This window comes from Vitis vinifera, chromosome 3 (assembly GCF_030704535.1).
Source record: "Vitis vinifera cultivar Pinot Noir 40024 chromosome 3, ASM3070453v1".
Taxonomy (NCBI): Eukaryota; Viridiplantae; Streptophyta; class Magnoliopsida; order Vitales; family Vitaceae; genus Vitis; species Vitis vinifera.
The window spans coordinates 720953-748284 of record NC_081807.1 but is presented as its reverse complement, the minus strand read 5'-3'; the positions used below and the strand labels follow the sequence as shown (position 1 = coordinate 748284).

General features: G+C 36.1%; 4 protein-coding genes across 6 annotated transcripts; 2 read left to right on the top strand and 2 right to left on the bottom strand.

Moving 5' to 3' along the window:
- Positions 1 to 1796: 1796 nt before the first annotated feature.
- LOC100262469 (auxin-induced protein 6B) lies at positions 1797 to 2548 on the bottom strand. Its single transcript, XM_002270396.5, has one exon. The coding sequence runs from the start codon at positions 2464 to 2466 to the stop codon at positions 2023 to 2025; it is 444 nt and encodes a 147-aa protein (XP_002270432.1). The 5' UTR covers positions 2467 to 2548; the 3' UTR covers positions 1797 to 2022.
- Positions 2549 to 3222: 674 nt separating this feature from the next.
- LOC100252169 (auxin-induced protein 6B) lies at positions 3223 to 4218 on the bottom strand. The gene has a single exon (XM_003631533.4). It carries the CDS (start codon positions 4147 to 4149, stop codon positions 3724 to 3726), a length of 426 nt encoding a protein of 141 aa, XP_003631581.1. The 5' UTR covers positions 4150 to 4218; the 3' UTR covers positions 3223 to 3723.
- A 3414-nt stretch (positions 4219 to 7632) lies between these two features.
- LOC100257294 (pseudouridine kinase) lies at positions 7633 to 18262 on the top strand. The gene is made up of 10 exons (XM_002275394.4): positions 7633 to 7814; positions 7928 to 8053; positions 9003 to 9105; positions 9871 to 9918; positions 15382 to 15479; positions 15588 to 15702; positions 16457 to 16539; positions 17111 to 17675; positions 17911 to 17975; positions 18066 to 18262. Exons 1-9 carry the CDS (start codon positions 7731 to 7733, stop codon positions 17967 to 17969), a joined length of 1281 nt encoding a protein of 426 aa, XP_002275430.1. The 5' UTR covers positions 7633 to 7730; the 3' UTR covers positions 17970 to 17975; positions 18066 to 18262.
- A 787-nt stretch (positions 18263 to 19049) lies between these two features.
- On the top strand, positions 19050 to 26780 carry LOC100267621 (probable ribosome-binding factor A, chloroplastic). Of its 3 annotated transcripts, XR_785379.3 has the most exons (5): positions 19078 to 19522; positions 23848 to 24021; positions 25618 to 25829; positions 26240 to 26361; positions 26473 to 26780. XR_785379.3 is itself a non-coding variant. In XM_010649243.3 (3 exons), exons 1-3 carry the CDS (start codon positions 19172 to 19174, stop codon positions 25762 to 25764), a joined length of 672 nt encoding a protein of 223 aa, XP_010647545.1. In that variant the 5' UTR covers positions 19078 to 19171; the 3' UTR covers positions 25765 to 26780. The 3 variants fall into 3 exon arrangements, 1 of the variants encoding a protein (XP_010647545.1); XR_785375.3 differs by lacking the exon at positions 26240 to 26361 and having other exon boundaries at positions 19050 to 19522; XM_010649243.3 differs by having other exon boundaries at positions 25618 to 26780.
- The last annotated feature ends 552 nt before the right edge of the window (positions 26781 to 27332 follow it).

Sequence of the window (27332 nt, the reverse complement as noted above, 5' to 3'; positions counted from 1 at the left end):
GCTACATATTTTGGCTTTTTCTATTTAATAAAAAGTTTATAATAAGTTATGAAAAAATAGAAAAACAAACAACCTAAATTCTAAAAACAAATTGCTTTCAACAAAAAACAAAAAAAACAAACACCACCTTAGTCTTACATTGTTTTTTTTTTTGCAAGCAATCTCATACTGAAAATCTGTTTCAAACCTTGTATCATACGATAAATATATATATTTTCTAAAATTACACATTTTCAAAATATTTGTAAAAAGTTGATTTATAAAATTTGTTTGTATTCCACCCTCCTTCTCTTTACTTCTATTTTTCTTGATTATCTTTTATTCTTATAAATTGAATTATTTGGTTAGAAGTCTTACTCAACTAGCTACTGAAAGTGTATACTTAATTAAAATTGAGTTGTTAAATCGTAAAAACACCGACTTACATATTTGAGGAAGCAAAATCAATTTTAAAGACAATCAATCAAATTCAATTTCCTTTTATATCGGGAAGTAATCCTTTAATAAAAAGTTGGTATTAAAGTCAAAAATCAAATAAATTGTTAGATTGTAACAACATTATAGTTTTACATGGTGTGCATGACACTTAGACCATACACCTTAGTACATTCGATGTGAAATGTCACTAAAGATTTATCTCATTTCTTTCGTATATAAACAACAAAAATTTTGAGAATTTTATCATTTTTTAAATAATTCTCAATATAATTTCTAAAGCAAATCAAATGATGGACATTAAATTCTTTATTATTCTTTTCCTTTCCTATCTTTCCATGGGACACAAAATGACATCAAATGAAATGAAATGAAATATTAATTTAATCTTTCAGAAGGACGTGAAATGAAATGAAATGAATAAGGGGATTAATCTAAAAATAATTCATATAATCTAATCTTTAAATTCTTAATATAATTGGTGGGGTGTTTGAAAAAGAAAAGCATAATACATCATCCACTCCACTCATACTCCTTACAAAAATGTCAAAGAGGCAAGCAAACCCTTTTGCTATCATTGAAAAGTGAGCTCCATTAGACCGTTTTTCCAATTGCAGAGGGGCCCAAGAACATGCTCCTCTCTCTATTATTACTCTAAACAAATCTTCCAATGCCTATCTTTTGAATTAAGACAAAACCCATATCATGCATGGCTACAAAACGGTGTCATTTTCATGAAATTCTATACATTTTATCCTTTTATTTTTTGCTTTATTCTAACGCGGCGTTACCTATTGCTTACGCGGAACATTTTGTGTACAACATTTATAAAATAATATGGATTTAAAATATTTTATTATCTTATAGAATGGGATTCCAATTCCATAGACCCCCCCTTTTCTCGCAAGGAATTATGTGACAAGTTCTAGAAGAAGGTCAAGATTCTGTTATGGGATGCTAAAATTAGGGTTGTTTCCAAAGTTATCAAGATTGTATTAAACCTTTATGCTATATTTGATTCCAGGGGGAAAATATTTGTGAAGAGAAACTTTTAGTCTTTTACAGACATTAATGATAAAGGGGGTGGTGAGTGTGGTGACTTCCAGCTAGAAAACAAGGAGATGGGGTCCAACCCTAACATGAATTGCACTTCTGATTCAATTTCAAAACTTAAATAAATCATTACATCGGAGCTTGGTTGCAAGCAATGAGTAGCAGTGCCGGAGAGCCGGAGAGCCGGAGAGCCGGAGTGCCACTCACTGCAATCATCATCTCAACAGAATGATTAACACTGGAAACTTTTATTAGTCTGTTACTCTTCTTTTCACTTCCGCTCACTTTATTATTACTAGGTTAATATATAATTAAAAATAATTAATTGCGATTCATTAGGAAGATGAAATGGCATACATAAAATAATAATAATATAAAAAAAAATCAAAAATTTTGTGCTATTCCTAACTCGCCTCCTCTGACTCGGGGCGACTCAAGGTTAAACAATAGAAAGAAATAACTCGCTAACTAATAAATTAATAAATAAATAACAGTCAGCTGAGTTCACTCAACTCGGGACGACTCACTAGTTGATTAACATATGGAATTCTCCGCGAAACGGTGGAGCAACGGCCGAGACTCCACGTGGCAGGATCTCTGGAAGTCGTCAACCATGGTGACTCGCGGCGAGAGGCTCGATTCGCGCCTGGACACTACTCGGAGGACCTCCTCGAACACCGACTCGTCGCAGGGAATCGCCAGGGGACCGTGGTTGGCGAAGCCGTACTCTTCCTCGGCTTGGAGGAGGAGCGTCTTGAAGACGGGGTGGTTCAGGTACGACGCGCGCACGATGAACCTCCTGTACCTGCTCCCCACGCAGATCGCGACGTGGCCGGCTGGGACGTCGGACGGAACCCTAATGACTACATCTGACGCACACGACGACGAACACGCAGCCATCCTCCGCCATCGACGAAGCATTTTCTGGATCCTCACAATGTGCCGGATCTTGTCGCCGTTCCCAATGGTCGGCTTCATTTTCCGGCGAGATACGTAGAGCAAGAAAGTACAGAAAGCTCTGGAGAGAGAAGGTGGAGGTAGTTAGCTGTGGCGTTTGAACGAGGCGGTTATAAGGTAGTGGAGAAGTGAAAAAGGGCATGGATTTGAAGATAATTACGAAACCAGGTTCATGGCCATGTGATTGGCACTAGCAGGCCACAAAGCCACCATCTAACGTGGGATTTGTTCTACTAGTCCAAATATCTCGATTAATGCGCTCTACACATCCAAATATTTATTTTGAAAAATGGTTTTTTCAATTATGGGCATAATAATAATAATAATAATATAAAAAATTATTTGTTATTATCTAAATTAGAGTTAATCTCAAAGCATATTATCAATGCATCCGAGAGAATCAGGTATCAATTGCTTCTCCAAAAAATTTTATAATATAATTTTTCAAAATTTTAAAAATATTTTTTAAATTTTATCAAACACATTAAAATTAGATTTAAAATAAAAATAAAATGACCACCTAAAAAATTTCATGAATATTTTTTTTCATAATAATATAAAAATATAAATAAGTTATTTGATATATCAGAATTATTTTTTTATAAAAAAAAAAAAGCTTATTATTTTTATTGTGAATAAGAATATTTTGTAAATATTACTTTCATTTTCCATTTCTTGAAGTGATTAAATTTATGTTCCATACAACATAAGATTTAATATTATAGTATGAGTAAAAAGATTTTAATTAAATATGGTATTTAGGCAATACTAGAAGACTAGAAAAGCCAAATATATGTATTAACTTTGATAAGAAAAGAAAATTACAAACAACAAAAAGTGATAGGGAATCTTCTTTAGACGTACGTGGGGAGTCCACATTTGGAATCATCTCAAACAATGCTACTACCTACTTTACTAAATCAAAACATACAACTACTTTCAACTCATGCATTCCAATTTTTTTATTTTTTTATTTTCAGAAAAAAGAAAAATGAAAAATTAATATACCGTTGCTTAGAATGTTTCATAGAGAGCTTCGATGCGTATATTAGTTGCAGACATGGCGGTCTCTTCACTTCCTCTTATCTCTCCTCACACGCCTCGATACCCTAAGCTTTTTAGAATATATACAAGAGAGCCCTTGACTCAATGGCCGGCCAAGGTTTAGAAGAGGAATTGTGAGCCCCATGCGCACGTTAACCCACTTGTTTTCAACCCCATTATGCAAACCCACACACGAAATTTTAATACACTCGGTCGGAACGACTCACTGGTTGATTAACATATAGATTTCTCGGCAAAACCGTGGAGCAACGGCCGAGACTCCACGTGGCAGCGTCTCTGGAAGTCGTCACCGATGGTGAGTCGCGGCGGGTGGCTCGACTCGGACCTGGACACCACTCGGAGGACCTCCTCGAACACCGACTCGTCGCAGGGAATCGCGAGCGGGCCGTGGTTAGCGAAGCCGTACTCCTCCTCGGCTTCAAGGAACAGCGCCTTGAAGACGGGGTGGTTCAGGTACGACGCGCGCACAATGAACCTCCTGCACCCGCTCCCCACGCAGATCGCCACGTGGCCGGCTGGGACGTCTGACGGGACCCTAATGCGACCACCTGACGATGCAGCCTTCCTTCGCCAGCGACGGAGCATTTTCCGGATCCTCACAATGTGCCGGATCTTGTCGCTGCTCCCGACCGGCTGCATTTTCCGGCGAGATACGTAGAGCCGGAAAGTATAGACTATAGAGAGAGAGTGAGAGGTGGTGTACTGTTGGCTTTTGAAGGAGGGAGTTGTAGCCTTATAGGTGGTGGAAAACTTAAAAGGGCATGGATTGGGATATAATTACGAAACTAGGTTCATGGCCACGTCATCAACATACCACAAAGACACCATCTAAGTGTGTAACATGGGATGAGTTTTACTAATCTTATTTTCTTGTTTATTGTCTTCCTTTTTTCTACCAAATATATTTTTCTTATTCAAGATATTAATAACCTTTTGCATAGCAAAAATATCTTTAATTTAACGAAAATTTATATTATATTTAAAGTCTGTTTAACAATGATTCTAAAAAACGTTTTTAATATTTTTAATACTTAAAATTTTTTATTATTTAAATATTAAAAATATTAGAAATATTTTTTAAAATCAATTTCAAATATACTCTTATTTTCACCACGAAATTGTAGAAAATAATAATAATAAATATAATTATAAGAAAGTTTGGGTATTTTATTTATATTTGCATCTAACACCTAACACAATCAACTCTATTAATTACACAATTTTAAATAAAATTAAAGTATTATAAGAGTCCACATTTGTAATAATCTCAAATAATGTTGCCATCTACTCTATTTAATTCACATTTGAATTATAGCCACTTGTCCACACCTAAAATTAAAACACACAAGTACCTTTTACTCTACATTCCAATTTACCTTCTTTTTTTTCTCAAAAATAAAAAATTTAAAACAATGATATTTCTTAAATAATAGTAATAACATGTTATTACTAAACAAAAATCTATGATACTAACTTAATATTATAGAGTTTTCATTTTAAACTGTATAAATATAATGAAATATGTACTGTTGAACGAAATACGAAACGAATATGACAATAATATAAATAAATGAGAATATTAGAGATTATAATGGGACAAGTTTTTTTGGGTACCCATTTCACCCTACCCCTAATAGGAAGAGTTTGGAATAAAGATGAACGGTTCGAGATTGTTTGGGAAGTTCTTTAAAACTTAAGATGGGTTCAGTTATAACTTTGTCTTGTCACACCTCATTGCCTTTATAAGAAATTTTAAATAAAAATTTATTTTAGGTGATTTTTTTCATTTTTCAAAATTTTTGATGTAAATAAACTATTATTTTTTATAAAAATAAATTACAAATATTTTGAATATTTATTTATTTACAAATCATTTTTTTTAATAAAATTTAAATTTTAAAAACAAAAAAAAAATAAAAATTAGATGAGTGGGTACGGGAATTTCTTGTACTTGACTTGTCTTGTCTTGTCCATTTAGTATTATTTTTTAATCGGGAATGAAAATAAATATAAATAAATGAGATAAAGTTAGGATACAGATGACCCGTCCCAAACATGCTTCATTGCCATAGTACAAAAAATACGTGGAGAAAAATCCAATCTCTATTTCTCAAAGATGACAATACAATATAATTGGAGTAGAAATACAAAAAAAAATTGGTTTTTTTTATGATATTAGTACGAATCAATAATCCCAACTCAACTCAGTGAGTCATTTCGTAATCCGGGGGAGAAAGGGACTCAGCTCAAATATGAGAAAAACAAATAGGTCAACCTTTTCTCCATACTTACATATGTAACATGGTTGAACCTAAGCTTATAAGATTTTCAGTTAATGATCAACTAAACAAATGATTTAAGAATGAAAATAACCAAAAATAAAAAATAAAATAAAATATTTATTTGGGTATTTATTTATTTATTCTATATCCCATGATCTCTTTGTCTCCCAGTATCTTTTAACACAGTAATCTCTGATTAAAATAGAAAAAATGGAAAGATTTAGGGAATATATGCTGGGGCCTGCTTCTGAACTCAAAACAGTTCAATTGGATCTATGCTAACTGCATTTATTCATTTTTTTTTTATTTTAAAAAAAGCAAGAAAATTAAACAAGAATTGGAGTTTGCTCTAGGGAGGGTGCAGTGCTGTCCCTCTGCAGGGCTACATCAAGAACTTGTCAACACAAAATTATGCAGCTTGATTATGTATAAGCAGTAGGAGACATTTCCAATGTTTGGTTCCCAATACTTTAAGTGGAAGTTCATGATCTTTAGTGGTAGTTAAACCTTAGTTTTGGTCTTCTTTTTTATTTTTTTTAGCTCCATTTGCATGATCCCATGTGGAATTAATATTTTTTCATTAGGCTTGTAATAAGATTGTGATTTATAGAGGCATTGGTAGGTTATTAGCTCAAGCCCATTTGACATATCAACCAATGGTAATTGGGCTTGAGGTTAGAATTGATTTGAAGAAAATTTAGAGTCTGTTTGATAGTGATTTTAAAAAACCTTTTTAATATTTTTAATATTTGAAATTTTTTATAATTTAAGTGTTAAAAATACTAGAAACATTTTATAGAATCACTTCTAAATGCACTCTTAATCGATTAGGGTCTGATTTTGGTTAGAAATATATCAACCCAAAAATATTAAGGTTAATGTGAATCAAAGGCTTGGACTATGTATGAAAACCTAAACCAACTAAACCCACCTATATTATTTATTATATTCAAATTATGTTATTTATTATTTTATTTAAAATAAAAAGGAATATATTATAATATTTCCAATTTTTTAATTATCTTAGGATATAGTTTATGACATTTTAATTATCTTAAATTAAACTAGTGAGTTTATCTTTTTTTTTTTTAATTATTAAAGTTTTTTAGAATATTAAAAAGTCTAACCATTTATTAAAGAGGATCATATTTTTATCAATCCTGATTTAGTATGATATTTAAGGGTTTATTATTAAAATATTTCATCTTCTTATTTATTATAATTAAAATAAAATAAAAAATAGAATCAAAATTTAAAATAAAATAAAAAACAAAAAATGTTCAAATCCATTACTCCCTTATTATTATCTTTTGTTGAATTTTTTTCTTTATTTATATATATTTTTTATAAATTGGGAGGAATAAAAAAAAGACTAAATTAAAAAAAAAAAACTTCAAACATGTTTTTTTGTTTTACTTATTCTAAAAAATATTTTTTATTAACTCAACTCAATAATATTTTTTTTTTAAGAATAAAAATTATTTTTCAAAATTCATTTGTCAAATATAATTTTGTTTCTAAAAACACTAAAAATCATTCTTAAAAACTATTTATAATAAATTTTAAAAACAATAACCAACATGACATAGTGTTTTAAAAAAATATATTTTTATTGTTTTCACTTGTTTTCGAAGAATTTTTTTAAAAATAATTGTACATAATTAAAAATAAAATACATATAAATATTATTTTTAGGATATATTTAAAACATGTTAAAAATATTTCAAATTCGTTAAGCGGTGACTTCCTCTCTTCGTCAAACGACGTCGTTTCAAGTCCTCCGCGAATGGCCTCCACTCACCTAATAAAATGATTAGATTCAAATAGGACTTCTAATACCATAACTCAAATCCTAAAACCCATCAGTGGTTTCGTTCGTCTTCTTTGTCTTCCTTGGGCAAAATTTCAACTCTCAGAGGTGTGCAAAGGATAGGAAAAATGGAGAGCGGTTCCCAGAGACGATTAGATTCACTTTCTCGCCATTTCTTGCAGCCCCATCAAGCCAATCGATCTCTTTTTCCAGTGAGATACTTTGCAACACCTATATATATATATATATATATATATATATATATATATATCTAACTGAATATGCGGTGATTCTTATTTGATTTCATTACTTTTTCTCTACGTAGAATCTACTAAGAGGGGTACATGTGAAAGATGTGGAGGCAGACCCAGTGCTAATAGGAGGTATGGTGTTGGATATACAAGCCACTCCTTCGATTTCTGCAAAACCCAAAACTACAACCCCTGGAAAGGTACGTTCGTTTACTTTTTTTTTTTTTTTTTGTTTAAATTCTTCATTCACATTTGGGTTTCTTTTATATTTGCACTAGTTAGTTAGGTTTTGTGAATAATTCTGATTCATGATAGAGCTAGTCAAGATAATGAAAAATCTGGGTTTGTCAATGAAATTTTCGCAAATGAAATATAAAGAATCAGAAAGGAAATGATAATTCTTTGATGTTAGGTTAACTAGTATCGATGAGGGAGAAGGGTTCTTTGAGAATTGACATAAGTTTTGATGTCTGGACATAAGGCTTTGTATGGTTATACGAAAGTCGAGGCTCTGAAAGGACTAACCACCAGAACGTTGAATTTCAGCCTCCCTGGCATTTAAGTATTGTAGGGTAGAAGAGTATGCCCATATCACCCAGGTTTGGTTCACGCGGTTGAGATAAATGCCTTGTTGTCGGGTGAATTTCCATTTAAATGGTGTAGGGTAGAGGGGTGTTCCCCATATCACCCTGGTTTGTTTCACCAGCAGTGGAGATAAATGCCTTGTTGTCGGGTGAATTCTCATTAAGTGAAGTAGGGTAGAGGGGTGTGCCCATATCACCTGGGTTTGGTTCACCAGCAGTTGGGCTAAATGCCTTGTTGAGTGGTGTAGGGCAGAGGGTTGTACCCATATCACCCAGGTTTGGTTCACGAGCGGTTGAACTAAATGCCTTGTTGAGTGGTGTAGGGTAGAGGGTTGTGTCCATATCACCCGGGTTGGTTCACCAGCAGTTGAGATAAATACCTTGTTGTCAGGTGAATTCCCGGCATCACATCAAGCCTTTCTACCTTTTTTTTTTTTTTACTTTCTAGATTTTAGTGAGTTTCAGTACTGTTTCATAACACAGGCAGATGCAGGTTTTATTCTGTCTATATTATTGAAAGCAAGTCATTAATGCAGAGCTGTTTCCTTGGGGCTTCTCTATGCAGGTCCACTATGTACCAGGAGGTGTGGCAAGGAACATTGCTGAGTGTATGTCAAAACTCGGAACAAAGCCTTACATGATTAGTGCTCTGGGCCTTGACATGGCAGGTGTGTTGTACCTTTTTATTAAATCATTGTGCCAGCTTTCTAATTTTTATAGAAGGCATCATACCTTCAATTATTTAGGCACTTCTCACGGTTCACTGACAGGATGGGATGATAGTACCATTTTATGGGTCCTAGCTTAATTTGTTAAATTCATTAGAAGTGATGTGATGCTGAATCGAGAAATAAGAAGATGAGAAATCAGCGTGTTTGGAACATAGAACATTTTGATTGCCCATTCGTCCTTGAAAGCTCCTTATACTGGTGACCCTTAAGATGCACAGCTAGAAGGCATGTTAATAAATTGAATAATAATCTGAGCAATATTTAATCAAATCTATTATAAACCTGCTGTCAGTTTATATGATCATCACAGAACAGGCTTATGTATGTATGTGATAGAATAATGCATGCATCAACACATGGATGCACAAAGGCATTAACTCATGCAAAGATAGATAAGATCTGATTATCCAGGTTTCATAATTTTCTTACATTTGAGATTCAATGAGAACATGACCAACAAGTCCCATGTAATCTTATCCCATTACTCCGATAAAAGAGAAAGGAAAAACTTACTACTTTACATTTCAAAACATTCAGATGTGATCTATTGAGAGGTTTGGGTTCTGGACTGTGGACAAGTCTGTATTATTTGTATCACAATGCAGTTTTTTGGTCATATCATAGTTGGCCGCAAAAAACACAGAATTTACTTCCTACAGAACTTACAAAGTTTATCCTTTTCTTTGTCCCCCTTTTAAATAGGAAATATGCTGTTGGAGCACTGGAAATCTGCACGGCTATCTATGGAAGGTCGACATTTTTCTTGCTTACAAATATATTATTTCATCTATGATGATTGTTGGATAGAGGACTAATTTGGTGATGCACTAAGTTGCATCAATGTTGCTTTACTCTCATAATAGTATCTCCACATATTTTGTTAAACTATTTGGCTTGGCTTCAGTGCTTGCAAACACCCATAACATTTATTGAGTTGTGAATAGTCTATCATGGGCATGTACTGTTTGTATTTGTTGTTTGAAACCCAACAGATGACTTCATTTGTTTGAGACCAAGGTAATTGTTGATGTCTTGATTTCTTTACTCTCATAATAGTATCTCTACATATTTTGTTAAATTATTTGGCTTGGCTTCAGTGATTGCAAACACTCGTAACATTTATTGAGTTGTGAATAGTCTATCACGGGCATGTACTGTTGTTTTTGTTGTTTGAAACCCAACAAATGACTTCATTTGTCTGAGACCGAGGTGATTTTTTTTTTTTGATAGGCAAAAGCACAAAGATATATTAGAAAAAGGGTGCTTGAAAGGCGACCCGGAGCATACAGGGAGTATACAAGTGTCACCTAAAAAAACACAAGCACTCACCGGCCCTCAACAAGAACCCAACCATTCCACAAAGTTAAACAAAGTTAAGGGGCCTACAGCTATAGAAGATTTAGCCCAGGATAAGATATTACAAACAAAGGAATTTTTCAATCTTTGAGTCGACAAAGCCTCATTATCAAAGACTATCCTATTTCTTTCCTTCCAAACCGTCCAAAATAAACAAAGAGGAACTGCCCACCAAACATTTCTATGTTTCTTGTCCTTAAAAGAAACATACCAACTCAATAGAGTGTCTCTCACCGTAAACGGCAGAACCCAATTAACCCCAAAAAGAGAAAACACAAGATCCCACAAAATATTCGCCTTAGAACAATGAATGAGGATATGATTTATCGTTTCCTCTTCAACACAACACAAGCAACATCTATTGGCTAAAATCCAGCCTCTCCTCGAGCTGATCTTGAGTAAGGACCTTCTCCCAAGAAGCTTCCCAAGCAAAAAAACTCACCTTCGTAGGAACATACGGACTCCAAATAATATTGCACGGAAACGAGACTGCACAACTATGAACAAGAGACTTACAGAGAGATTTTACAGTGAAAATCTCATTTTTCGTCTCTTTCCACAACATCCTATCCTCCCCATCAGCATCCAACCTCTTTCCTTGAATGGACGAAAGGAGTCTTTCCACTTCCTCCACCTCCCAATCATTGAAAGGTCTAAGGAAATGGGGAGTCCACCCTCCCTCTTCCCACATTGGGTCCCAATAGTCCACTACCCACACATCTTTAGAACCCGCTAAATCAAACAAGGAGGGAAAGGCCTCACAAAGGGGGGTGTTCCCACACCAAATGTCTTTCCAAAACCTCACCCTTTTACCATCCCCCACCGAGAATGATACATTATTGAGCAGTAACAAACCTTCCTTGTTGATTTCCTTCCAAAGCCCTACCCCATGACCCTCCCTAGTCCCGCGAGTGCTCCACCCTCCTCTTTCAATCCTATACTTCGTACTAATAATAAGCTTCCAATATGAGTCTCTTTCAACCACAAAACGCCAACTCCATTTGCACAAGAGGGCTCTATTAAGAATGGAAAGATTTCTAATCCCCAATCCACCCATCTTTTTGTGAGTACAAACAACAGCCCACTTAACAAGATGGGGCCTCTTCTCCAACGCTCCCCCTCCCCAAAGAAAATCCCTTTGGATTTTCTCAAGTCTTAATTTAACCACTCTTGGCATGCGCAATAATGGCATAAGATAGGTTGGCATGCTCGCCAAAGTGCTCCGAATGAGAGTGATTCTTCCTTCCTTAGAAATGAACTGCCTCTTCCACAAGGCAAGTTTCTTCCTCATCCGCTCTTCCACTCTGTCCCAAACCTTCACCGACTTATGCGAAGCACCCAAAGGGAGCCCCAAATAAGTGGAAGGGAGAGATCCCACTTTGCAGCCAAGCTTAGCAGCCAGTAACTCAGCATTCTCCACTCTACCCACCGGCAAAATCTCACTTTTGTTCAAATTAATGCACAGTCCGGAAATGGCTTCAAACCATATTAATAACCAACTTAGAAAAGTCAATTGCTCTTGAGAGTCATCACAGAAGACCAAAGTATCATCGGCGAACAGCAGGTGCGTAACTTGGGTCCCGACACCTTCCCTTCCCCCTATCCTGCAGCTTGATAGAAAACCCCCTCTCACTGTTCTGTTAATGAGACTACTTAAGGCCTTCATTCCTAAGACAAAAAGGTAAGGAGAGAGGGGGTCTCCTTGCCTTAACCCCTTGGAGCTCTGGAAAAAACCGGTTGGAGAACCATTGACCAGAACCGAAAACGAAGCGGTGGATATGCAACATCTAATCCACCCAACCCATTTCTCCCCAAAACCCATTTTTTGCATCACTGATAGCAGAAAATCCCAATTAATGCGATCATAGGCTTTCTCTAAATCCAATTTACACAAAACCCCACTTTCCTTTCTTTTCAACAAGGAGTCTATGACGTCATTAGCTATTAACACAGCATCAAGAATTTGCCTACCTTCAACAAAGGCATTTTGGGTTGAAGACACCACTTTTCCCACTACCTTTTTCAATCTATTGGCTAAGACCTTTGCAAGCAGCTTGTAAAGACCCCCCACCAAACTAATGGGTCTGAAATCGCTCAAGTCTTCAGCCCCACACTTCTTTGGGATTAAAACTAAGAAGGTGGTGTTCAGGCTTCTAACGAATTTTCCCCTCTCAAAAAAATCTTTGAAGAAACCTAAGACCTCATCTTTGACAAAATCCCAGCAGAATTGCCAGAATGCAAGGGAGAACCCGTCCGGACCAGGGGCCTTGTCCCCATTCAGATCTGATAGGGCCGAGAACACCTCATCCACAGCAAAACTCTCCTCCAGCCTGGCTGCCTCTTCAACCCCAATGCTGTCAAACTCAATATTGTTCCAACAAGGACGCCAACCTCTTGGTTCCGATAAAAGATCTTGAAAGGCCCTCACCACTCCCCTTTGAATATCATGATCTTCTGAAAGCCAGGTACCATTGACTTTAATTTTTTTCAAGCAGTTCCTCCTTCTGTTAGAATTTGCCATCTTGTGGAAAAATCCCGTGTTCTTATCGCCTTCCTTCAACCAAATTTCTCTTGATTTTTGTCTCCACGAAGTCTCCTCCATTAGAGCCCATTTCTTGAACTCCTCCCTAGCCTCCTCTCTCGCCTCTAGCTCTTGCTCATTTAAAGCTCTAAGTTGCTCCTGATTATCCCAGTAGGATACTTTATCCAGAGCCAATCCTTTGTTCACCCCCACTTTACCAAAGACTTCCGAGTTCCATTCCTTCAGCTTAATTTTCAGAGCCTTCAATTTTTCTGTCAGGATGAAACTATAGGACCCACTATAGTTAAATCCTTGCCACCAGCCCTTTAACAACTCCTTAAACCCCTCCTCCTTCAACCACATATTCTCAAACCGAAATGGAATTGGACCTCTCCTCACCCCACCCCCATCTAATAGAATTGGGAAGTGATCAGACATCGGTCTTGGGAGAGAACACTGAATCGCCCCACTGAAATGGTTCTCCCAATCCTCCGAAATTAGAAAACGATCCAGTCTGGACCTGGAAAGACCATTCAGCCCTCCACTCCACGTGAACAACCCCCCATGGAGAGGCAAATATTTGAAAGCCAACTCCTCAATCACCTCTGAAAATCTTCTCATGGAACCAGTCAATCTTCCTTCTCTACTGCGCTCGCTAGGAAATCTGACCACGTTAAAGTCCCCGCCAATACACCAAGGGTTAGACCACAACCCTCAAATGGCTCCTAACTCTTCCCAAAACAACTCTCTGTACCGTTTCATAGTAGGTCCATATACTCCCGTAAAGGTCCACAAGAAGCCATCTTCGCAATTTTTAAAGCGACAGGAAACTGAGAAAAGACCCACTTCCATGCCAATTAACTCCAAAACCCTGTTATCCCAAAACACTACTACCCCACCAGCTGCCCCCCTTGCACTCATAGCACCCCAACCTAAGAATTTTCCAACTCCAAGACTGTGAACAATCCCTCTGGATATATCTTGAATTTTGGTCTCCTGTAGACACACCAAATCCGCTCTTTGTGACCTGATCAAAGCCTTAATAACTTTCCTTTTAACCCTATCATTGGCCCCTCTTATATTCCAAGATATAATCTTTATCTTCATCTAAGGTTCGAGATTCTATCCCCACCATCTCTAACCAGAGATTTCTCCTTCCTCGCCCCTTTATAATTGATGGACCACACTAATTTTTTCAATTCACAATCAAACTTAGTGGACCCCGAAATATCTTTCTTAATATTCTGCTCTCTTCTTCTCTTGGTCTTTAGGAGCAAGTTCAAAATTTCTCCTTCAAAGCCTTCCATCGAAAAACCCAGAAACTTGCTGAATCTCGCCAGGCAACTATCATCCCATCGACATCCTATTCCTTCCAAATCTTGTAACAAAACCTCGAACTCATCCCCCCTACCTTCACCACCTGAGGATCTCTCCCCCTCTGGGCCCATCTCCCCATTGCTGCCATCTACCAGTATAATGCTCAGAGGGAGTTGCTCCTGAGACCGAGGTGATTGTTGATGTCTTGATTTCTTTACTCTCAAAATAGTATCTCTACATATTTTGTTAAATTGTTTGGCTTGGCTTCAGTGCTTGCAAACACTCATAACATTTATTGAGTTGTGAATAGTCTATCACAGGCATGTACTATTTGTTTTTGTTGTTTACCCAACAGATGACTTCATTTGTTTGAGACCGAGGTGATTGTTGATGTCTTGATTTCCACCATAATTGAATTCCATAAACATTTTCATATTTTATTCTCTGGTCAAACTAGCGTGATGTCTAATTTGGAATTGGGTATGGTTCCAGGAGTAATTATGATTGGAAATTTTTAAAAAATATCTTGAATAAGTTGGGAAACTAGCCGTGACAGGGAAACTCAAGAAAACTTTTGCAAAAAATATTAAGAACATTTGGTTAAAATATTTAGCTCAATTTATTGAATAAATAGAAGTCATGGAAATGCAAGCAAGTTGCAAAAAGAGAGAAACATGGGTCATTCTGGAATTATTCATAATAATTTGTGAATTTCTTTATGATATGGTACCTCATCTCTTAGTCGTGAATAATTTATGGATTGGTGAATTTTACACATTAGTGGTCTTTTCTGTAATTGGTACCTTTTCTGTTTTTGAATCAGAAAGATGAAAATTAGGATCTTGTAAGAGCCACTTTAACTGCAATCTCTAATGAGCATGAGTTTTCTCTTCCTTTCTTATGTTCTCTTTGCAAGGCATAATTCTATCCTTTATTTTTTCTAGAAAATGAAAAAGAATATCATTTCAGAGCTTACCATCATAGTAATTTTTCTTTACAAAATGTTTGTTTTGATGTAGGCATTCGAAAGCACCATGATATCCAGACATCTGTTGTGTGTCACATATTTGATGGTGATGGAGAGCTGGCAGCAGGTGTTGCAAGTGTGGAAGCGATTGTGAGTTGCCTTCGATGGATTCAGTTGAATCAGATACAATTGCATGCTTATACAAAGTTCATTACTCAAGGACCCCAACTGCTTACATATTGGCTGGTCTTGATACAGGAAAATTTTCTCACATCTGATTGGATTAGGCAATTCAAGTGCAATATATGTTCTGCTCCAGTGTTGATGGTTGATGCAAACTTGAGTCCTTCTGCTCTTGAAGCTTCTTGCCAGAGTACATACTTTTAACTCCTCTCTCTCAAATTCTTGCTAGTGTTGTCTGTATTGGCTGAGAAAAAATTGGAGGCTATGTTATTTAAGCATTTCAAAGTATTGATGCTCTATCACTTCAATGACTTTAATAGTGGGAGCTTTCTAGAATCAGTCTTTGTCAAGTTTCGGGTGTCTTTCATAACTACAAATTTTAGGATACTGTGACTTGGCTAAAAAGGATTTATGTTGTGGGTATGGACAGTTGGATGTGACATAAAAATAAAAAGCACTAATTAGAAATCAATCAAAAGAAAATATATATTTGATAAACACTTCCCAAATTTTTTTTTCCTTCCTTTTTTACCCCTTATAACTTTAACAGAAGTTCACTTTCCAGGAAATTCTCCATTTTAATGTAGTTATTTGTTATGGGATTTGAAAATGAAAAGAACGTAAGTCAATCAAAATCAAAAGCAAAGCAAGAGTATCCAACAAGGATACCACATGTCATGTGAACATGGATGTACTATGTGAAGTTGAAGAATATAGGTGTCATAAGAATCAGTTCAGGGCTGTACTTTTCTGTAATTGGTACCTTTTCTGTTTTTGAATCAGAAGTACATTCATGTTTGATAAATAGTGAAATTCATCAAGTAATTCTTTTCCCTTCTCTGAACTTTGAGAGAGTAGATGAAAAACTTGCCAACTTGATATTCATGCTAACTTTGAGAGGGCAATTGTCTTTTTGATTTACCCTTTTGCGGTTATGCTTGCAGTGGCAGCTGAGTCTAGCACTCCAGTGTGGTTTGAACCTGTTTCAGTAATAAAATCCAGAAGAGTTGCTTCAGTTGCCAAGTATGTGAGTGCTAATATTTTTGCATATCACTAAATTTTTCTGCCAATTATCAACAAGTAAGCAGGGAGAATGGTATTTTGTCTTCCTAAATTTTGTCCTTTCCTTTTATTTTATAATTTCATTTAAGTGGGGGTGGAGGGTCTGAGTTGGGGGGTTTCGCAAAGCACACTCATTGTCAGGCCCCATCTAGGGAATGTCCATTGTTCAGAACTGGATTTAAATTTCAATGAAATTCTACAATTAAACTATTTTTTAATTCTGAACAGTAGCAAAGTTTGCAAAATCCTGAAATTTCTACAACCTCTTATTGCATCTAATTTCTAATTACTCAGAATTTCAATGAATTTCTACTTTATAGTGTCCATCTTCCAATTCTTTGTTAAAAGATTACTAAAAGGGAACATGCTGGAAGTTCAGAATCAGATTTCGACTTAAACCATCTACAACTTTGCAGTAGAAAAGGGTAGTGTTAAAAGGAGACTGCATCACGGGAATACCACTCTGCATTCTTTTTGTGTCATGTTCTTGAACTTTCAGGTTTCTTCAACTGTAATGTATCTTTGTCCTCTTGCAGATAACTTTTGCATCACCTAATGAAGATGAACTTATTGCCATGGCAAATGCTTTGTCTTGCAAAGATGTGTTTCATCCAATTCAGCGGGACTATGTTGGAACTAAATGCTCAATAGAATCTTTGTTTCAAATGCTAAAACCAGCAATCCTGGTTTTGCTGGAAAAGGGTATAAAAGTAGTTGTCTTGACTCTGGGATCAGATGGGGTTTTCCTATGTTCTAAAGAAGGACCCGGCTTTATGAACAACGTTCTGAAAGGAACCAAACCTCAAGGCTTCGGCAGCCAGTTATATGAAATTATAACTGAAAGCTGTCCTTCCAATCTGTTTTTAAACATTGCAACTTCTTCAAGCAAAACTTATCCCTTTGCTGTTCATCTTCCGGCACTTCCTGCATCGGTTGCAAGGCTTACAGGGGCTGGGGACTGCTTGGTTGGTGGAACACTTGCTTCTATGTGTGCAGGTCTAGATGTTTTGCAAAGTGTGGCAGCTGGTATTGCAGCAGCCAAAGCTGCTGTTGAGGGAGAGACCAATGTCCCTTCTGAATATAGTTTGGCCAAAATTGCAGGTATGAGCACGTCGCATTTAATTAAACGATTTTCTTGGCGAGAAATTGGATTAACGAGCCAGTGAATGTGTAAACATATTCCATTCTTGTCAAAATGATGTTAAAAATGATAATACATCCATTTTTTATAATCCTAAGCATGAATAGGTTCATGGTTAAGCTGCATGTGGATCAATTCATATTCAGTTTATGATATCTTACAGCTCTGTTAATGTGTGAATTTTTGTTTTTGCAGATGATGCCAGACGTGTGTGCTCTTCTGCCAAAGTCATATCCCATCGATCAATGTTGTGATTCAAGGTAACCATTGAAATTACCAGCTCTGAATCTGACCATGTTTTTACATTTGGTGTATACATTCAATCAAAATCCTCTTGTTTCTATCTTCAGAACTTGATCAAAAGGACACCAGGGGCCAAGAAAGCTTGCAATGCAGCACACTATCTGCTTCTCCCACCACCACCCAGACCATCAAACCCAGCTCTCTTGAAGGGCCTTCTTTTTTTTTTTTTCTAATCTATAAAGCATAATGGAGTTGAATTGAAAAATTAATATTGATGACCTCCGAGAGTGTCGTCCTTTTTTGATTGGTTGGACATAGTGCAAGGATAAGAGATAAGGTAGATTAATTAAGAATAAAATAAGTTATCATATCATTTATTATAATTTTTATGAATATATTAATTTAAATAGAAATATAAGATGTACATATTTCATCGATCATAAATTTATTTTTCTCGTATTCATTTTTTTTCAGTCTTTTATATTACACATGTTGTAAGACAAAGAAGTTTGATTAAAAAAATTATAATTTTAAAAGATGTTAAAAAAATATGTACAAAATATATGATAAAATAATATTAAAATATTTAATGCATACAAATAGTTTTTATATATTTAAAAAATAATATATATATATATATATATATATATATATATATATATATATATATATATTATTTATATGTAATAAAAATTACAAAATAATATTAAACGTAAGAGATTTGATACTTCTATTTAATAATAAATGTTATATGTAATATAATTTTATTTAAAAAATATCTAATTGTAAAATGTAATGTATTTTTCATTTCTTTTATTATTATTATTATTAATTTTATAAATTAATTATATATAATCTTTTTTTATTGTTTTATTGATCATGTAATTACAAAATATTCAATAATATTCTATTCTAGAAGTAATAAAAATAAAATTGTATTAAAAAAGCTAGAAATTTATTGAAGAGATTCAAAAGATTGTAAACTAGAAGTAAATTTTTTATTTTATTTTAATTTATTTAAAAAAACAATAAGAATTATTTGAAAATTAACAAATTTATTTATAAAAACTCCGTTAACAATTAGAAGGGTGCAGAGAGTGAAACCACGAGTGTATTTAACAAGTAGAAGGGTATAGAATTGCCCAAAATGCCCTTTATAGATAGAAACTGCAAATAATCCAACCCACCACTCTCCGCTCGATTCTGTACAGCAATGCTGCACCTCCCCCTCTACCACCGCCATGCTCCTCTCCCTCATCACCACCGTCGATCGTCTTCCATCACCACCTCCACCACCAAATCATGTCCATTATTCAGGAGAACACTTTCCACAGCCGTGGAAGTCCATGTGGCTGGTCCGCACCAGATTGCCACAGTGAGGTGTATGGCGAACCAGAGAAGAGTGAAAATGGTGGCCAAACAGATAAGGAGAGAGCTCTCCGATATGCTTCTCACCGATAAGGTTTTGCAGTTCGCTGTTCTTCCGGAGGCGGCTCTCGGCGCCGATCGCTATCTCTCCTCTCTCACCACTATCAGCGATGTCGAAGTCTCCGCTGATTTGCAGGTGATTTTGTGATGATTTCATAGGTCGAGATTTTTTATTTTTCGATGTTCATTTCTATTGCTTATTTTATTTGATTTTTTCGCGGCAATGAGTGATTGAGTTTCGAATTTTCCGAATGAGGGGATGGGTTTTGATCGCGAATGTGGTAGTGTTTAACTTTGCTGAAATATGTATGAATTTGAGTGATGAACTCACTGGTATTATATGATTTTTAGTGTAATTATTCAATTAACCGGGATGATAGCATGATAATTCTTATTAAGGATCGGTGTGGCAGGGAAAAAAAGAAAAAAAAGAAAAAAAAAAGGAAATTTCAGGAATAATTTATCTACCATCTCGCTGTATATAAATTTCATGTTGAACTGAAATCTTCTTTTTCACTTTTGTGGATGCATTTTGGTCCATTTTAAGTGTGTTTTGGTTGAATTTACTTGGGGGGTTAGATTTATCGTGAATAGTATGGAATCAGTAGCCCTTTTTTGAAATTGCGTGACTAAAATGGTGAGATAGAAAAATGCAAAACTTATGGGAAGAAGTGTGAGGGCATGGTTGTGGAAATATTGGGGGTATCTTGAGAATAATAAGAAAAAATGTACAGTGCTCATGGGGGTATCTTGATGCAGTTTTGATTGCAAATGAGGCTGTGGATTCTAGGTTGAAAAACAATCAAGGGGGTGTGATGTACAAGTTGGATATAGAGAAGGCCTATGATCATGTCTGTTGGAAGTTCTTGTTGGCAATGTTAAAAAAAGTAGGCTTTGGGGAGAGATGGGTTAAGTAGATAGAGTGGTGTATCTCTACTGTAAGATTCTCTGTTCTTATAAATGCTTCTCCCTCCGGGTTTTTTCAAAGTTCAAGGGGTTTGAGACAAGGAGACCTCCTCTCCCCTTATCTGTTTGTGATAGCTATGGAGGTGTTTAGTTGCTTATTGAGAAGGGCCATTAGTGGGGGCTTTTTATTAGGGTGGAGGGTAAGAGGCAGGGGTGGAGAGGGGATTCTGATATCTCACTTGCTTTTTGCAGATGACACCTTGGTGTTTTGTGAGGAGTCTTAGGATCAATTGACGCATCTAAGCTGACTTCTCACGTGGTTTGAGGCTTGCTCAGGGTTGAGAGTTAACTTGGAGAAGAGTGAGCTTATTCCGGCGGGGAGGGTGAATGATATAGAGGATTTGGCATTGGAGTTGGGCTATAAAGTGGGTGGTCTGCCTTCCTGTTATTTGGGTTTGCCTTTGGGAGCACCCTTCAAATCAAAGGTGGTTTGGGATAGTGTTGAAGAGAGGTTTCGGAAAAGGCTGGCTATGTGGAAGAGACAGTATATATCAAAAGGGGGAAGACTCACCCTAATTCGGAGCACTCTCTCTAGTTTGCCTGTTTACTTCATGTCTCTCTTTTATTTGCCCATAAAAGTAAGGTTGAGGTTGGAGAAGATTCAGAGGGACTTCCTGGGGGGGGGGGAGCTCTTGAGCAGAGGCCACATCTTGTTAGGTGAAACTTGGTTTGTCTGGAAAGAAAGAAAGGTGGTTTGGGTGTGAGAAATTTAGCTTTGATGAATAAAGCTCTCTTGAGTAAGTGAAATTGACACTTTGCCATTGAAAGTGAGGCTTTGTGGAAGCAAGCAATCAGTCACAAATATGGTGTAGAGGAGAGGGGATGGTGTACTTGGGCCGTAAGCGGGAGGCATGGTGTAGGGCTTTGGAAAGCTATTAGAAAGGAGTGGATGGGTATGTATAGCAATTTAGCCTACCGCGTGGGTAGTGGTAGGAGAGTGAGATTCTGGAAGGATAAGTGGTGTGGAGATGAGCCTCTTTTTAAGTCCTTCCCTTCTTTATTTGCCATTTCCCTAGCTAATGATGTCTGGGTATCGGATGTGTGGAACCCAGATGGTGTAGGGGATGGTTGGACCCCTCTTTTCTCAAGGGCGATGATTGGGAGATTGAGATGGTGGAGTGGTTTATGCTACAAATCCAAGCCTTTAGGGTGCAAAGGGAGGACGAGGATAAAGTGGTGTGGGCAGCATCTAGAAGTGGAGTTTTCTCAGTAAAGTCGCTCTATTCTATTCTGGAGCCCGGAGGTTCTGCTTTGTTCCCCTATGGTAGTATTTGGAGAGCGAATGTGTCTCCTACGGTAGCTTTCTTCGCTTGGGAAGCTTCATAGGGCAAAATCTTAACTTTGGAGCAACTCCAGAGGAGGGGGTACTCTTTGGCAAATAGGTGTTTTCTGTGTCTTTTTGAAGCAGAAATGGTGGATCACCTTTTACTTCATTGTGTTAAGACGCGGGCTTTGTGGAATCTTCTTTTCTCCCTCTTTGGTGTGACTTGGGTTCTCTCTGGTTCAGTTAAGGAAACTCTCCTTGGATGGCATGGAGCGTTTGTGGGGAAAACCCGTAAAAAAACGTGGCAAATGGCCCCCTTATGTATATTTTGGTCAGTCTGGAAGGAAAGAAATTTGTTGACTTTTGGGAATGAGGTGCTTTCACTCCAAAGGCTGAAACATTCTTTTGTATGTAATCTTTGGTTTTGGGTTAGGGTGTTGATAGTTTTGAGCCATTTTTCTCTTGTTAGCTTTTTTGAGTGACTAGGCTCTAAGTAAGGGTAGGGGTTGTTGTTTCTTTCCCCTTCCTTGGTTTCGAGTCTGTGGGCTGCTTTTGTATACTCCCTGTATACCTAGAGGGCACTAGTTTGGTGTTTCCTCTTTCTGTTTGTTATAATTCTCTTTATCTATAAAAATAAAAATAAATAAATAAAAAGAAAATAAAAATTGTACAATAATTGTCCAACAAAAAAAAAATGATTGCATCGCTTTTTTGTAATGGCATAGGTTGTGTCTAATTTGATCTAGGGATGAGCACAGTTCTCAAGACTATGTGGGTGGTGCTGGACCTAGGTTTTCAGATAATGAATGAGTGAGAACTTAGGCAAATGATGGAAATTAATTTTGAAAATTAGCGTGCAAGTTGAGTTAATACCATTATTTATTTATTTATTTATTTGATAAGTAAGAGAATGTATTAGAAGTGCAAAAAAGCACAACAGTACACCAGTTGAGTTTATACCATTATTTCTAGAAGAAATGATGAAATTGGTATATCCAGTTTGATGGTAGGAAAGTAGCTTTGCTCTATATATGGTGGGAATACTTGAGGTGGATTTTTGATGTTCTTGTTAGAAATCTTGCTTGGCTGCTAAAATTTCTCTGAGAATGAGAACAATTCGTTTACTCAGAAACCTCAAGATTGGCTGAGAGACATAATTATATTAGCTAGTTTCATTTGGCATCATGTAGTAGTCAATAAAATTGTTTCTTTTGAAATGATGATGGAACAACCTATATACTTGTTTTTTTTTTTTGTTTTTTTTTATAGCAATTTGTTCTGTCCAATTATTTACAGATGTATGTTGATTCCTGGATAATTTTTGGGGGAAGGAGGGTCTATTATGACCCTGTAGTCCTAATGTCTAAGATGTTGATGATGATTAGCTCAAAAAGACTAGCCAGCGCTCTTTTTTTTTCTAACAAAAATGTTCCAATGCAATCACCTTCCTGACTATGAAAGAGAAAAAAATCATGAAGGGGGCATATAGATAAATAGGTATCGACGAGCAGTGGGTACAAATCATCAAAGCAACTGGAAAGTCTGCACACAGTTATGCTGATTTACTTTGTTTCCACAAAGATTCATTTTTATTTTTTATTTTGCTTGGTAAGTAGAGCTTGTATTAGAAGCACCTAGAAATGGAGAAAACAGTAAACACAAAGTATACAATCAGATCGCCAAAAAAACCAGGTGAAGAAGACAAAAAACCTTTCCCAAAGATTCATTCTCAGAAATATGTTTCTTTTTTCCCTATGGTTCCATTAATATTTGAGATAGCAACCTGGTGCAGTCATGTCATGGTTCCACTATACAAATATTGTTTGAGTTTCTTGGAATTTTGACAATATTTATGCTTGGGAACTGTTTTTGGTTGTTCACACACTGTTGCCATGAAAGTTTTTGCCTTCTTTGTGGATCATTTTGCTATATTTCTTCATCACCATCCAATGGAATGATTAATCTAATGGATGAGATAAAAGACATCAATGGCCGTGAGACTGTTGTTGTGTCCAAGAAGCTATGAGTATGAGTTTTATGTCTACCTGCTATTGTCCCATTTATGATACTGGTGAGAAAGATAATTTTTTTCCCATCCTAACTAGAGTTGTCATTTCCTTTATGTTGATTTCTCTAATTGAGTTTGCAGAATAGTTCTCTTTCAGCAAGAATGAGGTTATGATGCTACAAATTTTTTGGTTTTCATGTTACTGTTCTTTCCTTGCTCATAGGTGGTTAAAGTTTATGTATCTGTTTTTGGGGATGAGAAAGGAAAGGAGGTCGCCATTGCTGGTTTGAAGTCAAAGGCTAAATACGTTCGAAGTGAGTTGGGGAGGCGTATGAAGCTGCGGCTAACTCCAGAGATACGCTTCGTAGAGGATGAGTCTCTAGAGCGAGGAAGCAGGGTAAAAACTCATCTATTTTTTCCCTCTTATAGATATTTTTTTTTTCATTGAAATTATATTCTTTATGTTCTAAAAATTACTCTATATTGTTAGGCAGTTTCTTCTCACATTCTTTTTTCTGATTCTTATTTTTTTCTCTTTCTTTTTTCATTAAGTCTGATTTCTTCATTAGCTGGTTAAAATCAATCCCATGTCCATGTTTTCCTTTTAAGTACATTCCATTAATTTATTTTCCTGCTTCTGAATTGTAAATGCACTTCAAAGCATAAGCTGTAGAGGCCATAGCCATGCAGCGAACATGCCTTACACATCTCATATAGGATGTGCCCCTAAATGTTATCCACATTATATGAACTGTCAGTGATCTGTATATGGGATGTTACAGACATTGCACTTCCAGGACCAGGCATCATCATATGGTTGCCATTTTAAGCTATTTACTGAGATTGGATACCTTTTAATATGCTATAATTGAAATCCAGGACCTCAAATATGGTCGTATGGAGACTCTCTGATCCTCTCAACCTATACATTTTAGTGGTGTCTCTTAATGAGTGCTGGCAAGTTAGAGTGCCCATCTGCATGAAATTTTTATCTCTAGTCTTTCATCCATATAAAATTTGAGCATTCATGTCAAATGAGTATATGCTGAAAAATGGATGTAGGAGTAAAACATCATCCTCTTTATTTTTTCATAATTATATTCCAAAATTACCACCGTTTCCCATTATTTTTAGGCTCCACTATCTGTGTGGGCATTCCCATGTTTGACACAACCCTCGTGGTCTCATGTGGTATGTTATTTGTGTGGTCAGTTATGAATCATATAGTGGTTAGTTACATTTGAGCTATCAACGTGGACAAAGGTCTCCCAACTCAGATGAGGGTCTTCAGCTAACTTGGGCATCAAGAACTCAAAAGTCTATGTATCATTCCTGCTTCCTTCCAATTTCTAGTCACATGAGGTCATCTGACATCCCTTTTTGTCTTACTAAACGTATGGGTCACTGCAATTTTGGACAAGAAAACAATGATTTCTCCTTCAAAATGCCAAAGTTCCCAAGTATTGAGAGAATTGAAGAAATCTCAAGTCAAAAGGACCAAAATCTTAGCATAACACTAGGATGAAGTGAAATTTGGATAGTGTTGGAGTAATAATACAAAATTTGAAGTCCACTGCTGCCCAAATTGAGCTGACAATTCAGAAGGACAAATTGTGGCCAGAAGGGAAGAAATCCCACATTATAGCAATTTGAAGATTGGTCTTCCTGTTGCATCTGGCTTTATAGAATTACAATTTAATTCACTTGTTTTCTCATGATGCGAGAATTGCCGTAGATCTTTCTATTGATTCCATAAACTTTACTTTTGGCTTAATCTTCTTGTTGATTCCATAAAGTTTAGTTTTTCCATGGTGGAATGAATCATGCATGGAACATATCTAAATTATACCAATTTTAAAAATTGTATCAGCAAATTGTTTGACAATAAACATACTTTCAGTTTTATGTTCATTTTACTGGGTCAGCAAAGCATGAACTTAGGAGTAATGTTGTCTGCCAATACTGATTGATCTTTTGATTTTTCCCCTTTCAGGTGATTGCAATATTGGATAGGATAAAGAATGAGAAAAAGATGGCAGGAAGCCAGGATCAACCATCCGAATCATCTGATCTACCTCAAGATGATGACTGGGAGGGTGATGGTGATGACCCTGATGAAAACATTATTTATATAAAATAGTTGCCTTCCCAGTTGCTTAGTGATCATGCACCTCTGGTTTTTAGCATGAGTTTATTTCTTCACAGGTTAGTTCTATCCTCAAAGCTTGGTCTTATCCTCCATGAATTTAGTTGCAAGCCTGAATGAGCGAGGTGTAATCATTTACCTTGTGGTAGTGAGTTCATATCCTAGCTTGCTATTTTCAATGGACATTAGTATTCACCATGTCTTTGTGTCAATTATTGCTTGGCTTAGAGATACTAGTTTCCTAATACAACCCAAATGTCCCACATAAACAGGAAACCTGAACCAAATTCCGAGGCATTTATTATATCTACGAATGAATTCTTAATCCCAAATCTTTACTAGAATACCATTTTTTTTAAAAAAAATTAGTATAACTCATTGATAAGCTTTAGAACTCAAGGAGGCAAGAGTGCTCTGATTCTTATGAAGATGATACCATCAAATATCAAAGGATGGTATTATAGTGCAGATGAAGCCTAGGTTTTCCACAGGGATCCCATCTGAATGGCTGAATGGCTTTCCATGATGCAAGGAGTGTTATTTTATGGCCATGACTGGTCTCTAAGCAGCAGCATCATACATCTTCAATAAGTTACTCATCTTACTTTGATAACTTTTGGTGATAGTATCACAATTGCAGTTTATGCATTGTTAACTTTGAGTTAACATTACAAGTCCATGACTGTGTTCTATTTTATGCAGGGGGGGAGATGTAGGTCTTGATGGTAACAAGGACTGAAGCAAGTCTCCCAAGCTGTGTGGGTCATTTGAATTATAGATCTCAACATTCAACCTGTCTAAAATTACCCAGAATTTTGTTCAACTTCCATTGCAACAACTCTTCATGTTGTATTCAATGTTTAATTTTACTTCTCAAACACTAAATGCAGGCCTTAGGTGAGAGAGTAGCGTGCAAGCTCTTTAACTTTGGCAGTGGACAATTCCCATTTAGTGAATCAAGTTCTTATGTAAATAACCGTGCATCTGCCATCAAAAGCTTTTTGGTCTTATTACGCTCTTTTCATAAAAGTATTAGTTGGGTTGAATGTTGAAGGCTCGGTCCTGGGCTCCCTGGTCAAGCATTTCAGGTTAAGGCACCTGACCAGGAAAAAGTAATCAATCTGATCAGATGCTTTCATGTGCTCAAAAATGGAGGTCTGTATTTCAGTCACAAAAGTATCCATGTCAGTTCTCTTTTATTAGTTGAACATTGTTTTTTCAGACGTGCAACAAACATGTTATGGCAATATTTTTTTAAAAACGGTTGTTATATTTTATTTCAACATTATTTTTTAGAAAATAAAAATTACCTATCCGTCCACTCTCCGTGAAGATGCTTTACCTCTCAACCAATGTAAAAACCATCAAAATATTATCCATATTATTTTTAAATGCTCTTCATAAGTCCACCGGTGTTACACCCTCTTATAAGCTGGATTACACCGGTGTTAGGATGCTTCTTGTAAATTTCTCAATCAAACTGAAATTACTAGCATTGTGGTAACTAAATTCCAAAGGATTAAGAAGACGACTGAATACCAACCAAAACACAATGATAGCAA

What these genes read in the sequence shown, in the direction of transcription:
- LOC100262469 (XM_002270396.5), bottom strand. Translation starts at nt 2,466, where the DNA reads ATGAAGCCGACCATTGGGAACGGCGACAAGATCCGGCACATTGTGAGG.
- LOC100252169 (XM_003631533.4), bottom strand. Translation starts at nt 4,149, where the DNA reads ATGCAGCCGGTCGGGAGCAGCGACAAGATCCGGCACATTGTGAGGATC.
- LOC100267621 (XM_010649243.3), top strand. Translation starts at nt 19,172, where the DNA reads ATGCTGCACCTCCCCCTCTACCACCGCCATGCTCCTCTCCCTCATCAC. An exon ending in AAGTCTCCGCTGATTTGCAG is followed by an intron (nt 19,523 to 23,847) that starts GTGATTTTGTGA and finishes CCTTGCTCATAG; the next exon opens with GTGGTTAAAGTTTATGTATC. An exon ending in CTCTAGAGCGAGGAAGCAGG is followed by an intron (nt 24,022 to 25,617) that starts GTAAAAACTCAT and finishes TTCCCCTTTCAG; the next exon opens with GTGATTGCAATATTGGATAG.
- LOC100257294 (XM_002275394.4), top strand. Translation starts at nt 7,731, where the DNA reads ATGGAGAGCGGTTCCCAGAGACGATTAGATTCACTTTCTCGCCATTTC. An exon ending in TGCACGGCTATCTATGGAAG is followed by an intron (nt 9,919 to 15,381) that starts GTCGACATTTTT and finishes GTTTTGATGTAG; the next exon opens with GCATTCGAAAGCACCATGAT. An exon ending in TCTTGAAGCTTCTTGCCAGA is followed by an intron (nt 15,703 to 16,456) that starts GTACATACTTTT and finishes TTATGCTTGCAG; the next exon opens with TGGCAGCTGAGTCTAGCACT.